This window comes from Equus asinus, chromosome 22, assembly GCF_041296235.1.
Source record: "Equus asinus isolate D_3611 breed Donkey chromosome 22, EquAss-T2T_v2, whole genome shotgun sequence".
NCBI classification, from domain to species: domain Eukaryota; kingdom Metazoa; phylum Chordata; class Mammalia; order Perissodactyla; family Equidae; genus Equus; species Equus asinus.
The window spans coordinates 13,996,253-14,016,421 of record NC_091811.1 but is presented as its reverse complement, the minus strand read 5'-3'; the positions used below and the strand labels follow the sequence as shown (position 1 = coordinate 14,016,421).

The 20,169-nt window shown below is 36.2% G+C and overlaps 1 protein-coding gene across 31 annotated transcripts in view; it reads left to right on the top strand.

Moving 5' to 3' along the window:
- Window positions 1-20,169, top strand: part of WNK1 (WNK lysine deficient protein kinase 1) — a 176,511-nt gene that overhangs the window by 58,100 nt on the left and 98,242 nt on the right. For all 31 annotated transcript variants that reach the window (XR_011497047.1, XM_070494743.1, XM_070494744.1 and 28 more), the window contains exons 2-3: window positions 9,988-10,160; window positions 19,078-19,298. Coding sequence is in view for 30 of the 31 variants with exons in the window: in XM_070494743.1 (XP_070350844.1) it covers window positions 9,988-10,160; window positions 19,078-19,298 (394 nt within the window). In the remaining variant the exon portion in view is untranslated. The remainder of the gene's footprint in view (window positions 1-9,987; window positions 10,161-19,077; window positions 19,299-20,169) is intronic.

The window sequence follows — 20,169 nt, the reverse complement described above, 5'->3', positions numbered from 1 at the left end:
TACTTTATTTTAAAATTTTATCAGTCTTCATGATAATTTGATTGACAGCTGGTAACATTTAAACAATATATGTTCCTCTTATTTTACCTTCAATTATAATTTTATAAAAGTACCTAGTCCTTTCGAATGATCCCTAGTTAATAACAGAAATACCAACATGGCTTTTCTGAGAAGAAAATTGTTTTAGAAGCTTTACAAAATTGTTAAGATATGTTTGTCTAGTGAGTGGAACATGAGCTTTGAATCAAATCTTTATTTAATTCTTGGTTCTGTTTTCATGTGAATTTGAAGGAAATAGAAAATTTTCTGAATCTGTTAAGGTAATATTACCTAATATCTCATAGGGTTTTTCTGAGAATTAATGAGAAAAGAAGAAAACAACCAGCTAGTAAATAGCCAACACTTGGCAAATACTATTTTTAAAACCCCAGGTGTTCTTACTGGTCTGCATGCTTATGTTAGTTTTTATCTATTTTACTTTTGTCTTAAAAATTCTTTGAAGTGAAAAAATGTAGTTCTCTGAGAGATTTTATGAAATGCTCCTAGATAAAGAAAATACAAGACTTAGTTATATATAGAACAAGTTGACAGATTATTGAAAGAAGCACAAATTATTTGGGGTTTTTTCTCACTTGGTTGATAATCTGTACTCATGCAACTACATTTCTGATTTTAAAGATTTAAGCTAGGTTCTCAGACCCCTTAAAATAAATCATCAAAAATTTTCAGGGTTGGGGGCTGGTCTGGTGGTGCAGCAGTTGAGTACACACGTTCTGCTTCAGTGGCCCAGAGTTTGCTGGTTCGGATCCCGGGTGCAGACATGGCACTGCGTGGCAAGCCATGCTCTGGTAGGCATCCCACATATAAAGTAGAGGAAGATGGGCATGGATGTTAGCTCAGGGGTAATTGTCCTCAAAAAAAAAATTTTTTTTTCAGGGAAGATAAAAATCTACAATATATATGTAAAATAGCCTTTATTTACAGTATAGATGACTTACAGTTAAAATTAGATGAAAGTTAATCTTAACATTCCCATAGAATTTTAAGCTTGCCATTCAGTGTATTCTCAAGGAAAATCGGTTGTAGAGTTTTGGTGAAGAAGAAGGTGCTATTTGGTATTTTTTTTCCCGTCTTTATTTATACTTTGCTGTAAATAAGTTGGCAGCTTTTTTACAGTGAGCTTTTACAAATTATTTTTTTAAATCAAAATGGTAGCAGCTCTGACCTTTCCAAGTTGGTTGTGTTTGAGTTGTGTTAGACTTTCTGAGATTCAGAGGCCCAATTTCAATTCTTACCTTTGTTTTATTTATTTATTTAATTTTATTATTGTTATTATTATTATTTTTAAAGATTTTATTTTTCCTTTTTCTCCCAAAACCCCCCGGTACATAGTTGTGCATTTTTAGTTGTGGGTCCTTCTAGTTGTGGCATATGGGATGCCGCCTCAGCATGGCTTGATGAGCCCAAGATTCGAACCGGTGAAACCCTGGGCAACCGAAGCAGAGTGCGCAAACTTAACCACTCGGCCACAGGGCCGGCCCCTCACCTTTGTTTTAAGTCATTGAGATTTCTTTTATTCCTGGGGAAATGTTAGCTGCTTGTTAAGCATATATACACACACCTTTTTGGGGGCAAAGTGTCTTCATGGATCCATTCAACACATAGCTATTAAGCAAATCGTTATGCTAGGTTGTCAGATGCTAAAGATAGAACACTGGAAAAGCATTTTGTCACTGCTTTTAGAATAACTCTCAATATTACTTGTGATCAAGTGCTATTAAAGAGGCATATACATAGTTCATAAAAACATATATAAATATGGAGGGGGGATGATTTAACCTAGAGTAAGAGGCAGTCAGGGAAAGTGTCCCTGAGGAAGTGAATTGATTTTTGAAGGATGACTGGGCATTAACTAGGCAAAAAAGGTTTGATAGAAGGGCATCCTAGATAGAGGGAACAGCATGTATAAAGGACCTGAGTGAGAAGAAGCATGGCATGTTTGAGAATGGAAAAGATTAGTGGAAAAGGGGGCCAGCCTGGTGACACAGCAGTTAAGTTCACATGTTCTACTTTGGTAGCCAGGGTTCGATGGTTCAGATCCTGGGTGTGGACTTACTCACCACTTGTCAAGCCATGCTGTGGCAGGCGTCCCACATATAAAGTGTAGAGGAAGATGGGCACGGATGTTAGCTCAGGGCCAGTCTTCCTCAGCAAAAAGAGGAGGATTGGTGGCAGATGTTAGCTCAGGGCTAATCTTCCTCAAAAAAAAGATTAGGGTGACAAGAAGTTAGGCTCAAAGAGTGGAGAAGGACCATATAAGTGGGACCTGATATAGTTCACAGTGATTTTCACCTTTATTCTAAAGGCTGTAGAAAGAAAGCTATTAAAGAGTTTTAAACAGGGTTATGACATACAATATTTCATTGTATCTGAAACTTCAATTGTACACATTCTAATTTCAGAGATGTTAAAAATGTGGAAAATGGTATTTCTTAGAATTAAGTAGGCATACCTTAGAATTGATTAAATTGGCATTAAAAATGTTCTGGCTGTATATGGATAAAGTGGAAAACATGTTGTACGAGGGTAAGATTAGATGTGTGGAGATGACTTAGTAGATTATTGTAGGAATCCAGAAGAGATTGTGAAGGCTTGAAATAAGATGGTGGTAGTAGAGAAAGACATAAATAAATTACTTTGAATGAGTTTTCAGCAGAAAGAATTTACAGGCCTTGTACACTTAAACATTATTGAAAACTTGGAATTGTAGATTTGGTAGAAACAATCTTTAAGTAGGTTTTAAATTATAATTAAAATTTAACAGTGTAGAATGATTTATGCTATAATCTTAGTTCACATCTAGTGACAGTTTCCAGCTGGAGTTATCAGTTAAGAGAAAACATTTCACAATTCAGGTTCTATATGTCTTTTAAACTATATAAGGATTTGGTGAAAGCCCTGTACAGAAAATTATTCAGAGCTAAAGTTAACTTTCTGTTTGTACAATAGTGATTTTATTTACATAATTTATATTTAAGTTATTGCTATTAAACACTGTATTACCTTATCCTGTATAAGGTATATTCCAAGTTTCAGCTACGGTGGTGTACTGTAGCGATGTATTTTCCAGCAGTTCTAAACTTTGGGTCAATAAACAAATCTAAATTAATAAATTTAAATTTCATAGCTCACGTTTATTAAGATTTTGAGTCTCCTCACCTCTAATCTATATCCTATATTTCCAAGTTTGTCTTTAGCACTTTTTACAGATTCTTGTGGTCCTAAGCATTTTTAGTATTATATGACTAGAACTGTGAGTACTTTTTTGCCCATGATCTCACTTAATCCGTAGGGTAATCTGCTGATATGGGTTCTTCTCTTCTTACATGGATGACTGTAGCTTGTGCACACAGAATTGAATCTTTTATGATATACTCTCAAAGCACCCAATTTTTTTCTCTTTATTATACTTAATAAGTAAAGTCTAGGATAGGAGGAACTCTTTGTCTCTCATGTTCACCATATCCTGTTGTCTGACGGAGGGTACCCAAATATTGTTAAAATTTAAGCAAACATTTATGAAGATGTACAATGATCTCTAAAACTAAAATGAATGTTGCATGCCACAGAATATAGAGCGCTTATCAAGACCGTCAAGTAGGTAGACTATATATTAAAATATAAAAATTAAATATCACTTAATGGTAGATAGAATATTATAATTGACTTGGTTCATGTGATTACAGTTTTCTGATTATCTTGACTGGATTCACCTTTCACAATTTCTTTAAAATAAGTTTTCTTAATTTGACTGTAGTAGTAAGGTTTGGTAATGTATAAGGGAGTCAACAAGTGATCTAGAGTTTTCTTCTGTTTTCTATATAAATTTTACTTAAGTGAAGAACATTTAAGAATATATGGTAAACAAGATTTAAAAAAAAAAAAAGATTGGGAAATCCTATTGTCAATAAATGGAAAACCAAACAAACTAAAAGCTCTTCCCACTATAAAACACCAGATATTTTGAACATTTTGGTTAGAAGAACTACAAAAACCTATCCTTTTAAATGGATAGCTAACCTTGTAAGACTGTAAGGATGATCTCCAAGGTCTAAAAACTAAGAAGAAACTAAAAATCAGAGTGGGAAAAGTATGAATTGACACTAGGGCTTTTCTGGGACAGTTCCCAATCTTAACTAAGAGGCATGGTTTTACCATCTATATGAAGATAGATGAAATGTCAAGCCCGAGCAGGTATTGGAACTGAGATCCAATAGTTATTCCTTGAAAAGCTATACCTTTAAGGAAAAGACAGACTAGAGAAAAGTTCAGTTTCTGAAACAGGGATAAGACAGGCTTCTCCAGGTCAGCTGAAGAAAATTTACCCTGAGAATTCATAATCAAGGACCTATATTCATACATGTATAAGATTCAAATTTGAACTGATTGCATGGAGTCATGGCTGAGACTAGTAATATCTCTGGGGCACTAGGCCTGGCTAGGCCTGTCCATCAAACTTGGAGCCTGTCTACAGGGATACACCCACAACTGAGGATATTCCAACAGATGAATCGCAGTTTAAGATAACCATATTGGATACAATGTTGTAAATTACATGAAGAAACAAACCACCATGAGTGAATGTCAGCAGCCAAAACAATAGGCAAAATTAGATCTTCAGTAACTCAGATTAAAGTGATTTTGAATTGAGCTTCTGAAGTAAGTTATTTTAAAAGACTTAAAGGACTAAAAACTAAAACAACAAAAGCATCAAGATGCTGTTGGGGGAGTAGTGAATGACTGATTTGATAAAGACTCAAAGAGAGCTTCAAGAAATGAAAATGCATTGCAGTTAAAAACTAAGTGACAAGTAGCACCTTCCTCAGTCTTCTGGCCCCAGATACTTTGACTTGTAGGTTGGCTGGCTGTTCTCTGAGAAAGGAACGTTTTAGGAAAATAACCCAGCATGAAACAGCTCTGCTACCATGGATCTGTCTCAGTGGACAGGGTCTGTGCCTTTGTGGATAGTTGCAGCCTCTGATTGGGAGTGGGAATAAAAATGATAAAGGGCTGTGAAAGGGGGCTTTTGTGGAACTTTGAGAGAGGCCAATGTTGTAGTGATAAGTTGGAGACAGAGCCAGCACGCTGAGAGGGAGGAAATTCCAAGGAAGAAGCTGGGAAAACTTGTCTGTCTGTGCTGCAGGGATAGGGTGGAGATAGGATGGGATCATTGCAAAGGGAGCTGCCAGTTATCTTGTCTTACTCAAAACCCCATGTTTAGGGCTACCACTGAGTGGAGAGGACCAAATCCCTCCCCCAGGCATTGGGCCTGGTGAAGTGGCAGAATTCCTTCCCAGCTGAAGCCTCGAGTAAGTGCCTTTTTCTTCCCTCCTAGCTTTGTTTGTGATGCTAATGAGGAGAATAGCGACTGGAGTGGTGACTTAGTTCCCTTCATCAAAGCCCTCAGTGGATACTTTTGGTGACAGACAGACTGCTTGACTTTATGTTTTATTTTCTTTATGGATATCCAAATATATGCCCCTCTCACCTATGTACCGAGTCCTCCATACTTGTATGGTCAGTTGGAAGTGTCTGGTTTATGTTTCTCTCTTATTTCTGTAATAGAGACTGAGACCTTGCCATGTCCCCTTTGCATCCCTGCCTCCTTTAGACTTTAAAGTTTTATTAATTTTTTAAAAAATTTTAAAGGGAGATAATAAGCAGGTTAGTTATAATAACTCAAGGGAAACAGTGAACCAGAAGGTAGATCTGAGAACCTTGCCCAGAAGGTAGCAGAGAGAAAGAAATGGAAAGTGAGAGAGAAATTAGAAGATATGAAGGATATCAAGTAAGGTTCCACACACACAACACATAGAAACACACATATAAAAATCTTACAGAGAAGAGAATAGAGAATGGGAGGAGGCAGTATTCAAAGAGATAATAGTTAAGAATTTTCCCTGACTTGAAGACAAATACTTGAAACTTGAGTCTTAAAAAGCACAATTAGCCCTGTTATGTATAAATAAAACTAGATGCATCGTAGTGAATGTGCAGAGCACAATTTTTTTAAGAAAGTCTTTAGAGCAACCAGAGAGAAAACACAGATAAACTACAAAGGAGGACATTTATACTGACAGCTACAATAGATACCAGAACACCATGAAACAGTATCTTGAAAGTGCTGAAAGAAAAATAAACCAACGTAGAATTCTCCATGCATCTAAAGTATCATTTAAGAGTGATGATGAAATAAACATGTCAAACAACCTAGGTTTATACCACTAATGGATGTTCACTGAAAGAATTTTGAAAAATGTATTTCAAAAATGAAGAAAATTGAACCTAGAGAAGGGAGTAAGGAGCAAAATGGAATGGTGAACAAAGGTATGTGACTAAAGGGCTGGCCCAATGACGATAAGTTCTCGCACCCTGCTTTGGCAGCCCAGAGTTTGGGGGTTCAGATCCTGGACATGTACCCACACATCACTCATCAAACCATGCTGTGGTGGCATCCCACATATAAAACAGAGGAGGATAGGTACAGAGTTAGCTCTGGGCCAGTCTTCCTCAAGCAAAAAGAGGAAAATTGGCAGCAGATGTTAGCTTGGGGCCAGTCTTCCTCATCAAAAAAAAGAAAAAGAGAGAAATGAGTAAATATAAGTAAGCATATACCATTTAATTAATTATAATGGTGTCTGCTTAACAAGTAATAGGATATTAGATGGAACTAAAATATTAGGGTAAATAATGTATAAGATGGGAGGGGTGAGGGGTGAATAGAGTAGTGATTTTTTTTTTTTTAAAGATTTTATTTTTTCCTTTTTCTCCCCAAAGCCCCCCGGTACATAGTTGTGTATTCTTCGTTGTGGGTTCCTCTAGTTGTGGCATGTGGGACGCTGCCTCAGCGTGGTCTGACGAGCAGTGCCATGTCCGCGCCCAGGATTTGAACCGACGAAACACTGGGCCGCCTGCAGCGCAGCGCGCGAACGTAACCACTCGGCCATGGGGCCAGCCCCATGATTTTTTTTTTTTTATGGTAAACACTTACCTTAGTGAAGTTTAAAAAATTAATATGTGCTACTTGGGGAAAAGGTTTATTGGAGAACAGAATATTTATACAGCTTCAGTGTCATTCCAAGTAATATGCTTTTAGTTAAAATTCTTGATAATATTCTGATAGTTTTAGTTGACTTATGCTACAATTTCTACGTTATAAAAATAAGTCTTCTGATTGGAAAAAAAATAGCCTAAATAATTTAGAAGATGGGAGAATGTTGCAGTAAGTGGTCCTATAGGTATGAATTATTTTAAAATTATAGCACTTAATAAAGTGTGTGGTGGGCTGGCCTGGTGGTGTAGTGGTTAAGTTCACACACTCTTGTTCAGCAGCCCTGGGTTCACAGGTTCAGATCCTGGGCGCGGACCTAGCGCCACTCGTCAAGCAACACTGTGGCGGCATCCCACGTAAAATAGAGGAAGGTTGGCACAGATGTTAGCTCAGGGACAGCCTTTCTCACACACACACACACGCACACACAATAAATAAATAAAAATAATGTGTGGTATTAGTGCAGGGGTAGACAGACCATTAAAATAGAATATGGAATCCAGAAATAGAACTGAACTACGCTTATATGGAAAGGATGGGTTTCTCATCAAATGATATCGGGGTTGTTGGCTGACAGAGAACAAAAGTAACAGCCAGTCTTTCTTTTATTCAGCCAATTAAATTCCTCAACAAATAAATTCCCAAATGTAGCCAACAAAACAAATTTGTATTTTTAAAAAGGAAAAATAAAAATTATGGCCTCAGTGTCTGAAAGAATTACTGAAGAATAAAATCCACCTACCACAAAGTAAGAGACAGAAATTGAACTACAGTGAAATAAAAACGTCTGTAATCAAAAGATATCATAAGCAAGGTGAAAATACAAACCACAAATTGAGAAAAGATATTTGTAACTCACAAAACCAATAAAGGATTAGTATCCAGAATATATTAAGAATCCTACAAATAAGATAAAAGCAACAAATGATATGATTGGGGAGCTCGCAGAAGAGGAATCTCTAGTAGTCTGCAAAGAACACAAAAGTTTGTCTTATAATTGACTCTGAAAATGTAGATTAAGCAGCAGGATATGATTCTACATCTATCAAATTGACAAAAGTTAGAATGTCTAATAATACCAATTGCTGGTGACCATTTGCAGCAATGGGAATATTCATACAATGCTATTGGAAGAGTAAATTGGCACAATCTCTTTGAAAAGCAATGTGTTGATGGTGAAAATTGAAGATGTCTAATACCCTATGATCCAGTAATTCTACGGCTAGCCATAGTATCCTAATCGATATTCTTAATATTTTTTTGTGCCTCAGATCTCTTTTGAAGTCTAGAATAATGCTTTAAGTCCATATAATAAAATACATAGGGTTATAATGGAAACAAATTATACTGAAATGGTTATCAAAATTTTTAATTTGTTATAGTATACATAATTAGTGTATACTAATAAGATCTACTGAAAGACCTAACAGCTATCATACCTTCAAAAGTAATGATTAACGTAAATGATGTTTTCAGATTATCTCACTGTTAAGTGATATGAAAATATGCAGGTCTGTTGGTGACAAAAATCACAGGTCAACTGCTGAATACTATTAGGTGTATACATTCATAATTGAAGAAAATATTAAATTTCAATCCAAGGTTAATGAAAAATAAAGATTTGTTTTCATACCAGTTCACAAACCTGTGTTAAAGAGGTTTGTACACCCCAAGTTAAGACCTTGTGTCCTAGAGACACCCTCAAATGAATGTCAAAAGAGATTAACATTGCAACACCATTACAGTTACTCTAGTAGCAAAAAATGGCAAACAACGTAAAGATTCGTCAGTAGGAGATTATATAAATTGTGATATATTCAGACAAAGGATAAGTACATAGCAGTGATAATGAATGAAGCTGAGTTACAATAATATGATAGATATTTTTTACTGTCTCCTTGAATACCATCATGGGTAAATCTCAAACAGTATTGAGTGGAAAAAGTAAGCTTACAAAGAATGCACACTCTATAGTATCATTGTATGAAATTTTAACATTTCATATAAAGTATAAAAAACACATACGGGAATGGTATGTTAAAATTCAAGGTAGTGGCTATTTAAGGGTGAGCAGGAGTGATGGGAAGGACAGTCTAGTTACATAGGGGGCTTTAAATTATGTCTAATGCTTAATCATTTAACTGTATGATGGACACATTACTTTATTGTATGCCTCGAATGGTTTGTTGAAGTATGTATTACATGCTTTAACAGAATATTAATATGACAGAGATAGTTTCAATTTTAATTTACAGAACAATTCAGAGTTCGTATGCAGGAGACCTTGTCAAGGGAAGAACAACAAATTAAGTGGTTTTCCCAGTTCATCTCAGATAAGAAGTCAGTTAACCTATGATGTGCCAGGAGGCACTTGAAACGTGTGATGAAAGCATACCGGGTAGATTATATAATTCTTACAAAGTCCTCTGAGGGGAAAGTATATATTCATAAAGGGAATTCTTATCAAAGCAAAAGTAGAACTGGAGTTTATATTTTGATCTTTCTGCCAAAGCCCATACTTGTTCCATGTTATTAAATTGAGTATCTCTAGCAATAGAAGCTTATTTTGGAAGTGGTAAGTTAACTGCATCTACGAAATGTGACTGTATCCAAGGCACACATTAACAGTAATGATACTAAAATAATTTCAAGCATGACTTTATAATCCAAAGTTTTCTTAACTACACTTTAGCCTGTTCTCACTCATATGACAGGCTGATAAAGTTACTAGTTATTAGTAACTTTAGTTTTAGAACGTTCCTGTTTTTAACACCATTGCTCATTATAGTTTAGTACATGTTTAGCATCTAGATTTAACTGTGTGACTTGGTGTTTTATTATTTTAAACCACATTTTGTTTTGGTTTCTGATTTTAGGATCGGAAGTTAACAAAGTCTGAGAGGCAGAGATTTAAAGAAGAGGCTGAAATGTTAAAGGGTCTTCAGCATCCCAATATTGTTCGATTCTATGATTCCTGGGAATCCACAGTAAAAGGAAAGAAGTGCATTGTTTTGGTGACTGAACTTATGACATCTGGAACACTTAAAACGTAAGTCCATCAATATCATAAAAGCTGACCAAGAAGTATGAGAGAATTTAAGTTTTCTTATTTTAGGCCTTACCAGTCCTACTTTTGTTGCCCAGCATACTAAGGAGGGAACAGTCCCTCCAGATGTTAGTGTATTAGCTCACTTTCCTGCCCACAAAGTCCTCTGGTGTATAAAATGATTTTATAATTATTTATTGGTAAGTATTAAAATGAGAAGTTATAGCAGAATAAATTATTTTAAGTTATTAAAGTTAAGTCATGGTGCTTGGCGGTTCGAAAATTGAGTAGCTAAGGGATGAGAATTCAAATGACAAGGTAGCCCTCTAGTGGTTAAAATGAGGTTGAAGCTTATTGAGAAGCTTTACCTATTTATTTTATCACCTTGTATAGGGCAGTTTTTGCTACATCTGTGCAGCTGTCATATCAAATGCAAATTGTATTGTAACAGTTATCACTAGATAATTCCATTTCCAATAGCATCAGAAATTGAAGGCAAAACAGCTAGACCTGTCGTCCTTTTCAGGAATACAGATAGATCAAATGCAGAAATTCCCCATTCCCTGTTATAAAGAGTTTTACGATAAGAGTTGAAGCATGCCTTTGAAATCCCAGGTCTCTTAGAGTAACTTTCACATTACTATGTAAACAATCTCCAAAACTCTTCATCTTGCAAAACTAAAACCCATTAAACAAGTCCCCAGTCCCCCCTTGTCCCAGCCCTCGGCAACCACCAACTGCTTTCTGTCTCTGTGGGTTTATCTAATCAAGATATTTCATATAAATGGAATAAAAAAATATGTGGCGTTTTGTGTTAGTCTTTTTTTAGTTAGCATGATATTTTCAAGGTTCATGTTGTAGCATATATCAGTCTTCATTCCTTTTTATGATTAAATAGTATTTCATTTCATGGATATACCACAATTTGTTTATCCATCCATTTGTTGGTAGACATTTGGGCTGTTTCCTTTTGGCTATTGTGAATAGTGCTGCTATGAACATTTGTGTACAAGTGTTTGAGTATCTGTTTTCATTTCTTTTGGATATATACCTATGAGTGGAATTGCTGAGTCAAATGGTAACTTTTTGAGGAACCTCTAAACTGTTTTCCGCAGTGGCCAAACCATTTTACATTCCCACCAGGAATGTATGAGAGTCCCAATTTCTCCACGTCCTTGCCAAGACTTGGCTTTTTGTTTGTTTTTTGCTTTTTAAACAGCCATCCTACTGGGTGTGACATGGTATCTTATTGTAGTTTTGATTTGCATTTCCCTAGTGAAATCATAGTGAGTTCAACCAGGTGTTAAACATCTTGTTACGTGCTTATTGGCCATTTAAATATCTTTGGAGAAAAGTCTATCCAAATATATCTGGAGAAATGTCTCTTCAAGTCCTTTGCCCATTTTTTTTTTTTTTTAAAGATTTTATTCTTTCCTTTTTTTCCCCAAAGCCCCCCATAGTTGTATATTTTAGTTGTGGATCCTTCTAGTTGTGGCATGTGGGACGCCGCCTCAGCGTGGTCTGATGAGCAGTGCCATGTCCGCGCCCAGGATTCGAACCAACGAAACACTGGCCGCCTGCAGCGGAGCGCACGAACTCAACCACTTGGCCACGGGGCCAGCCCCCAACCTTTGCCCATTTTTTAATTGTGTTGTTTGTCTTTTTGTTGTTGGGTTGTAAGAGTTCTTTATATATTCTCTAAGCTAAACCCTTATCAGATACGTGATTTGCAAATATAGGTTGTCTTTTCATTTCCTTGATAATGTCCTATGATGCACACAGTTTTAACTTTTGATGAAGTCCAGTTTATGTTTTTTCTTGATACTTGTGCTTTTGGTATTATGTCTGAGAATGTATTGCCAAAACCAATGTCATGCACATTTACCCGTCTAAGAGTTGTATAGGTTTAGCTCTTATGTTTAGGTGGTTGTTCTATTTTGAGTTAACTTTCGTGTACATGCGAGGTGTGGGATCTCCTTCATTCTGCTGCATGTGGATGTCCAGTTGTCCCAGCACCATTTGTTGGAGAGACTATTCTTTCTCTATTAAATGGTCTTCGCACCCCTGTCAAAAATTATTTAATTATAGATGTATGAGTTTATTTCCGGACTCTCAATACTGTTCCATTGGTCTACATATCCTTATGTCAGTACCACACTGTTTTGAATACTGTAGCTTTGTACTATGTTTTGAAATTGAGAAGTGTGAGTTCACTAATTTTGTTCTTCTTTTTCAATATTGTTTTGGCTGTTTGGGGCCCCTTCCATATGAATTTGAGGATTAGCTTTGCGTTTTTGCAAAAAGGCTGATAGAATTTTGATTGTATCTGTAAATAAATCTACAGATACATTGAATCTGTAGGTCACTTTAGGTAGTTTTACCGTCTTAACTATATTGTGTTCCAATCCATGAACATGAGATGTTTCCATTTGTCTTCTTTGATTTCTTTCAACAGTGTTTTCTAGTTTTCAATGTATAAATCTTTCACTTCCTTGTTTAAATTTATTCCTAGGTATTTTATTCTGTTGGGTGCTATTGCAAATAGAATTGCTTTTTGGGGTTTTTTTTCAGGAAGATTAACCCTGAGCTAACTGCTGCCAATCCTCCTCTTTTCACTGAGGAAGACTGGCCCTGAGCTAACATAACATCCATGTCCATCTTCCTCTACTTTATATGTGGGATGCCTACCACAGCATGGTCTACCAAGCGGTGCCATGTCTGCACCCAGGATCCGAACCAGTGAACCCCTAGCCACCAAAGCGGAACATGTGCACTTAACTGCTGCGCCACCAGGCCAGCCCCTAGGATTGTTTTTTTAGTTTTCTTTTCAAGTTATTAATTGTTGGTGTATACAACATAACTGATTTATGTGTGTTGATCTTGTACTCTTGCAACTTTGCTGAATTCTTTTATTAACTCTAGGGGTGTGTATGTGTGTATGTTTGTATTCTTTGAGGTTTTCTGTATATAGGATCATGTCATCTTCAAATAGAGATGATTTTGCTTCTGCCTTTCCAATTTGGATGCCTTAATTTCTTTTTCTTGCCTCATTACTCTGGCTAGAATTTCTAGTACAGTATTGAATAGCAGTGGTTATTCTTGTATTCCTAATCTTAATGAGAAAGCTTTCAGTGTTTTGCCATTGAGTATGATGTTAGCTGTGGTTTTTTCATAAATGCTCTTCATCATACTGAATATATTTTCTACTATTCCTAGTTTGAGTGTTTTCATCATGGAAAGATGTTGGATTTTGTCTAATGCTTTTTCTACATCAATTGAGATGATCGTTTTTCCCCTTTGTGTTACTAATGTGGTGTATAATGTTAACTGATTTTCTTAACAACTTCACGTTTTTCATAGATAAATCCCACTTGGTCATGGTTTATAATCCTTTTACTATGCTGTTGGGCAGTTAATATTTTGTTGAGGATTTCTGCATCTATATTTGTAAGACATTGGTATATAGTTTGGTTTTCGTGTGGTGTCTTTGGTATCAGGGTAATACTGGCCTCATAGAATGACTTATGAAGCATTTCCTCCTTTTCTACTTTTTGGAAGAGTTTGAGAAGGATTAGTGTTAAGTTTTCTTTAAATATTTGGTAGAACTCATCAGGGAAGCCATGTAGTCCTGGATTTTTCTTTGTTGGGAGGTTTCTTGAGGGAATGTTCCATGTACACTTGAGAAGAATATGTATTTAGCTGTTGTTGGGTGTTATGTTCCATACATTTCTGGTCTAAGTGGTTTATAGTGTTCAAATCCTCTGTTACCTTAATTATCTTCTATCTAGATGTTCTATCCATTAGTGAAAGTGGGTTATTGAAGTCTCCAACTACTACAGAAGCGTATATTCCTCCCTTCAGTTCTGTCAGTCTTTGTGTCATGTGTTTGGGTGCTCGGTTGTTTGATGCGTATATGTTTATAGTTATTATATATCTTCTCGATGAATTGACTGTTTTATCAACATATAATATTATTTATCTCTTTTATCAGTTTTTGACTTAGTCTGTTTTGTCTGATATTAATATAGCCACATCACCCTCTTCTGGTTATTATTTGCGTGGACTGTCTTTTTCTATCCTTTCATTTTCAGCCTATGTGGGTCTTTGGATCTAAAGTGAGTCTCTTGTAGACAGCAAATATAGATATATCCATTCTATCTCTGTCTTTTAATTAGAGAGCTTAATCCATTTATATTTGAGGTAATTAGTGATAAGGAAGCCCTTCTGACATTTTGCTATTTGTTTTTTGTATTTCTCAGTACCTTTTTTTTTTTTTGAGGAAGATTAGCCCTGAGCTAACTGCTGCCAATCCTCCTCTTTTCCCTGAGGAAGACTGGCCCTGAGCTAACATCCATGCCCATCTTCCTCTACTTTTTTTTATATGTGGGACACCTGCCACAGCAAGGTGTGCCAAGTGGTGCCATGTCTGCACCCGGGATCCAAACTGGCAAACCCTGGGCTGCCAAAGCGGAACGTGTACACTTAACTGCTGTGCCACCAAGCTAGCCCCTCAATACCTTTAAGAAAGATTATCCATGAGCTAACATCTGTTATCAATCTTCCTCTTTTTCTTTTTCATCCCCAAAGCCCCTGTACATATTTGTGTATACTAGTTTTTAGTCCTTCTAGTTCTTCTGTGTGGGATGCTGACACAGCATGGCTTGATGAGCAGTGTGTAGGTCCACGCCCAGGATCCAAACCCGTGAACCCCAGGCTGCCAAAGCGGAGCATGCAAACTTAACCACTCAGCCATGGGGGCAGCACCTTCCTTTGTATTTAATTGATTTTTTTGTAATGTACTGTTTTGATACCTGTCTCATTTCCTTTGTGTATATTTTTTAGATATTTTCTTAGTGGTTACCTTGGGGATTACAATTAACATCATAAATTTCTAACAGTCTAGTTGGGATTGATACCAACTTAGCTGCAGTGGCATTCAAAATCTGCTTCTATACAGCTTTGCCTCCCCCATGTTTTTTTTTGTTTTTTTTTTTAAAGATTTTATTTTTTTCCTTTTTCTCCCCAAAGCCCCCCAGTACATAGTCGTATGTTCTTTGTTGTGGGTCCTTCTAGTTGCGGCATGTGGGACGCTGCCTCAGCGTGGTTTGATGGGCAGTGCCATGTCCGCTCCCAGGATTCGAACCAACGAAACACTGGACTGCCTGCAGCGGAGCACGCGAACTTAACCATTTGGCCACGGGGCCAGCCCCACTCCCCCATGTTTTTGTTGTCACATATTACATCTTTATACATCGTGTTCCCATTACCACTGACTTATAATTATTGCTTTATGTATTTGTCTTTTAAGTCACATAGGAAATGAACAGAGAAACTACAAACTAAGGATACATTAATGTTGGTTTTATATTTAGCTATATAGTTACCTTTACCCGAGATTTTATTTCTTCTTATAGCTTCAAGTCGCTGTCTAGTGTTCTCTCATTTTAGCCTGAAGAACTTACTTTAGCTTTTCTTGTACAGCAAGTGTACTAATAACAAACTCCCGCAGCTTTTGTTTATCTGGGAATGTCTTAATTTCATGTTTTGGTTTTTTTTTTGGTGAGGAAGATTCTCTCTGAGCTAACATCTGTGCCAGTCTTCCTCTAGTTCATATGTGGGATGCCACCACAGTATGGCTTGATGAGCAGTGTATAGGTCCGTACCCAGGATTCAAACCCATGAACCCTGGGCCGCTGAAGCAGAGCACACAAACTTAACCACTACGCCACTGGACCAACCCCTCACCTTGATTTTTGAGTGATAATTTTGCTGGATATGATTGGTTGATATTGCTGGATATCTTGGTTGATAGAGTTTTTTCTTTAAAAAACACTTTAAATATGTGATTCCTCTGCCTTCTGGCCTCTGTGATTTCTACTGAGAAATTGATGATCTTATTGAGGATCTCTTGGTCGTAACGAGTTGTTTCTCTCTTGCTGCTTTCAAGATTGTCTGTTTGTGTTTGGCTTTCAACAGTTTGAATGTAATGTGTCTCATTGTGTGAATCTCTTTGAATGTATTCTTATTGAAGTTTGTTGAGTTTCTTTTATGTGTAGATTCATGTCTTTTATCAAATTTGGAAAGCTTGTGGTTCTTATTTTATTGAATATTCTTTCTGCTCCTTTCTATTGTTTTATTTGGGATTCCCATTATGCATATGTTGGTCAGCTTGGTGATATCTCACAGGTCTCTTAGGCTCTTTTGATTTTTCTTTATTCTGTTTTAATTTCTCCTTCTCAGACTGGATAATTTCAGTGGACCTATCTTCAGGTTTGCAGCTTCTTTGTTTTGCCTCTTCAAATCTGGTGTTGAAACCTTTCAGCGAATTTTCTATTTCAGTTATTTTATTTTTCAGCTTCAGAATTTCTGTTTGGTTCCTTTTTGTAATTTCTTTATTGGTATTCTCTGTTGAGCTAAAATTTCGTATACTCTAATGTTGGGCAGCCTTTGTTCTTATCATTTGTCTTCCAATTTTGTGGGATAGTACCATAATTACCCCCATTTAACCACAAGTTGGTTGTCAGTGTATATTAAATATTTTAGAACTGAAAAGCTCATGAAGAGCTATGGTTATAGTGGTGGAGCTTTTCAACTGCTTAGGCTTTTCTGCAAAGTGGTTGTGCATGAGTCAGCTGTAATGAAGGACTTGGAAATGCTGTATCAGGGAGATCATTCATTCATTTATATATATAATATATATGTTAATTATGTTTTTTCTGCACTGATGGTGCCTGGTTGTCACTTTTCTTGTTTGGTTGTGGTGGTTTTAACTAATATTCATGTTTTTAGCACGACTTCTTATTCTCACCATATTTAGCTTCTCTGACTTTGGAAATGTCCCATTTGTGGTTGTAGGGGGCAAATTGGATTTCTTCTTACAAACAGTGCCACAGTAATCATGCTTATACCTGTGTCCTTATTTTTTTCTATAGAATAGGTTTCTAAAAATGAAATGTGAGTCAAAGTATATATGTAATTTTTGTGTTATTTTAATTCTAAAAATTTTTTTTGAGGTATAATTGAAATACAACATTATGTTAGTTTCACATGTACAACATAATGATTCATATTTGTATGTGTTGTGAAATGATCACCACAGTAAGTCTAGTTAACGTCTGGCACCATACATAGTTACAGAATTTTTTTGAATGCAGGACACAAAAGATTAGTTTCTGCTTTAATTTAAGGATAGTAGGGAACCACTGGAAAGGTTTTGATCATGATCCAGCAGTGACACAATGCCTTGAATAATTCAGAAAACACTTGAATACCTGCTATGTGCCAGGGACTATATTAGCATTCCCTTAGAAAGACTTATCTGATGGTAGTATACATAACAGCTTAGAGATAGAGTAGCTAGTCAGGCAGTAGCAGTAGTGCAAGCTTAAGAAATTCATTGCCATCTCGGTCTTGTAATAGTTGTGTGACATTGGTCTCACTATCCTCATCAATAAAAAGAAAACTTAATACTCTTCACCAAAAGTGGTAGTGACTTTGGTTATTAGCGTTGCTTGAAATGTATGCCATATCAAATGTTTTAAAATCCAGTGTGTTTAAAATTGTACTTCAAGAAAAGTGAAAACTTTTGTGCATCAAAAGATACTATTAACAGAATAAAAAGGCAGCCCATAGAATGGGAGAAAATATTTGCAAATCATATAACTCAAAAGGGGTTAATATCAAGAATGTATAGAGAACTCCCAAAACTCACCCACATAAATAGAAACAACTTAATTCAAAAATAGGCAAAGGACTTGAGTAATTTCTCCAGAGAAGATAGACAAATGGCCAATACACATGAAAAGATGCTCAACATCACTAATCATTAGGGAAACACAAATCAAAATCACAATCAGATACCACCTCATACTTGCTAGAATGGCTATTTTCAAAAAGACAAGAAATAGCAAGTGTTGGTGAGAATGTGGTGAAAAGAGAACCCTTGTGCACTGTTGGTGGGAATGGAAATTGGTACAGCCACTATGGAAAATAGTATGGAGGTTCCTCAAAAAATTAAAAATGAAAATTAAATTCCATTTCTGGATATTTATCCTGCAGGAAACGAAACACAAACTCTAAAATTTATATGTACTGCTGTGTGCATAGCAGCATTGTTTACAATAGCCAAGACATGGAAGCAACCTAAGTATCCATCATTGGGTGAATGAATAAAGAAATTATAACCTGCCACAGGGCAGCTGTTGAGCTCTTGAAATGTGGCTAGTGCAAGTGGGAAATGGAATTTTTTATTTTAATTAATCTACATTTGAGTATAAATATTCATGTTTGTCTAGTGGATACTGTATTGGACAGACTGTCATTGCAGAAAGTTCTATTGGACAGCACTGTTCTAGATGCTGTGGTCATCTCAAACTCTGTCCTCACATTCCTCAGCTAATAAGGCTACAGGTTTCTATCCCGGTTTGAGCTTACCTGCACAGTCAAACTGGAGCCTTCCCTTAGCTGAAAAGGTGTAACAAGTAGGAAGCTCAAGCAGTGCTTTTCCTTTTTCCTCATGTGAACTCCCTTCCAGTTTATGCCTGATTTTGATTGCTCTTCAAAGCTTTCAAGTAGTTGTTTTGTATATATTTTTTCTAGAGTTTTATATCTGCATCCAGTAAGAATTGCCCTACCATTTGCCAGAAGTTAAACTCTACCCCTTAACTTTTAAACCATTTTAGTAGTGATCTAATTTTAAGGAATTCATTTTTTGTGCTTTGTTATCAGAATTCACTTACCAACCACTTATTATCCTATCCCCTTTAACCTTACTGAAAGTATCACTAACCTTTCTAGTTACTGAATCTTAATATTCTAAATTTGATATTCCTATCTCAGATTTGTTAGAATTTAATGGAATTCTTCAAAGCAGTAAACTCATATTGTTGATAACCTGTTTGGTATACCTTCCCTTTTCTAGGTACCTGAAAAGGTTTAAGGTGATGAAGATCAAGGTTCTAAGAAGCTGGTGCCGTCAGATCCTTAAAGGACTTCAGTTTCTTCATACTCGAACTCCACCTATTATTCACCGAGATCTTAAATGTGACAACATCTTTATCACTGGCCCCACAGGCTCCGTCAAGATTGGAGACCTAGGTCTGGCGACCCTGAAGAGAGCTTCTTTTGCCAAGAGCGTGATAGGTATGTTGCAGGTTACCTTGCAGCCCAACTGGCTTCTGATATTCTTTTTATTTGGAAACCTGATCCTGTCAGAGCTTTTGTTACGTGAAGTAAACCTTCAAAAATTCATAGCTTGAACCCAGGAAACGATCAGTTCTACTTATGAGATGTGGATTTTTCTATATTTATGCTTCTAGAATCATCTTTAAAACTAGTGATGTTTTATAAAGTTATATGAAGAGAAGTAAGGTGAACTTTGTTGACAAAATCTTATGTAACTATCAATCTTATTGGGTCACACTTTTGATACTTGTGTTTATTTATTAGTAATTATTTATATAATAAATACAGGGTGTTACTTTCCTTATAAGAGACATTGAATTTATATGTAGTTTACTTTCTAAAAGCATTTGTTGGATATATATATATATTTAAAAATATCTGCCTGTTAAAACTTGATTTTAAAGTGTGAAAATATGACAGTTCATTCTGAAAGTTTGGTTTTATCAACTTTTTTCTTACTCCTACTCTTCAGAAGATATATCTAAAACAGGGTTTTTCAACCTCAGTACTATTGACATTTTGGTTTAAACAGTTAAAAAAGGACCCTCTTGTGCATTGTAAGGTTATTTAGTGGCACCACTGGCCTCTACTAACTAGATGCCAGTGTCTAGATGCCAGTAGCACAGCCCCTGTCCACCTCCCTATAGTTGTTACAACCAAAAATGTCTCTGGACATTCCTAAATGTCCCCTCAGGTGGCATAGTCACCCCCGTTGAGAATCACTATCTAAAGAACAAGGCTGTCGTTTTAGACTTTTAACTATATGTTAGAGAGCTGAAGCTGGAAAAATAATTTAATGCTTATTATTTTGATAAGCTTTCACTCTCTG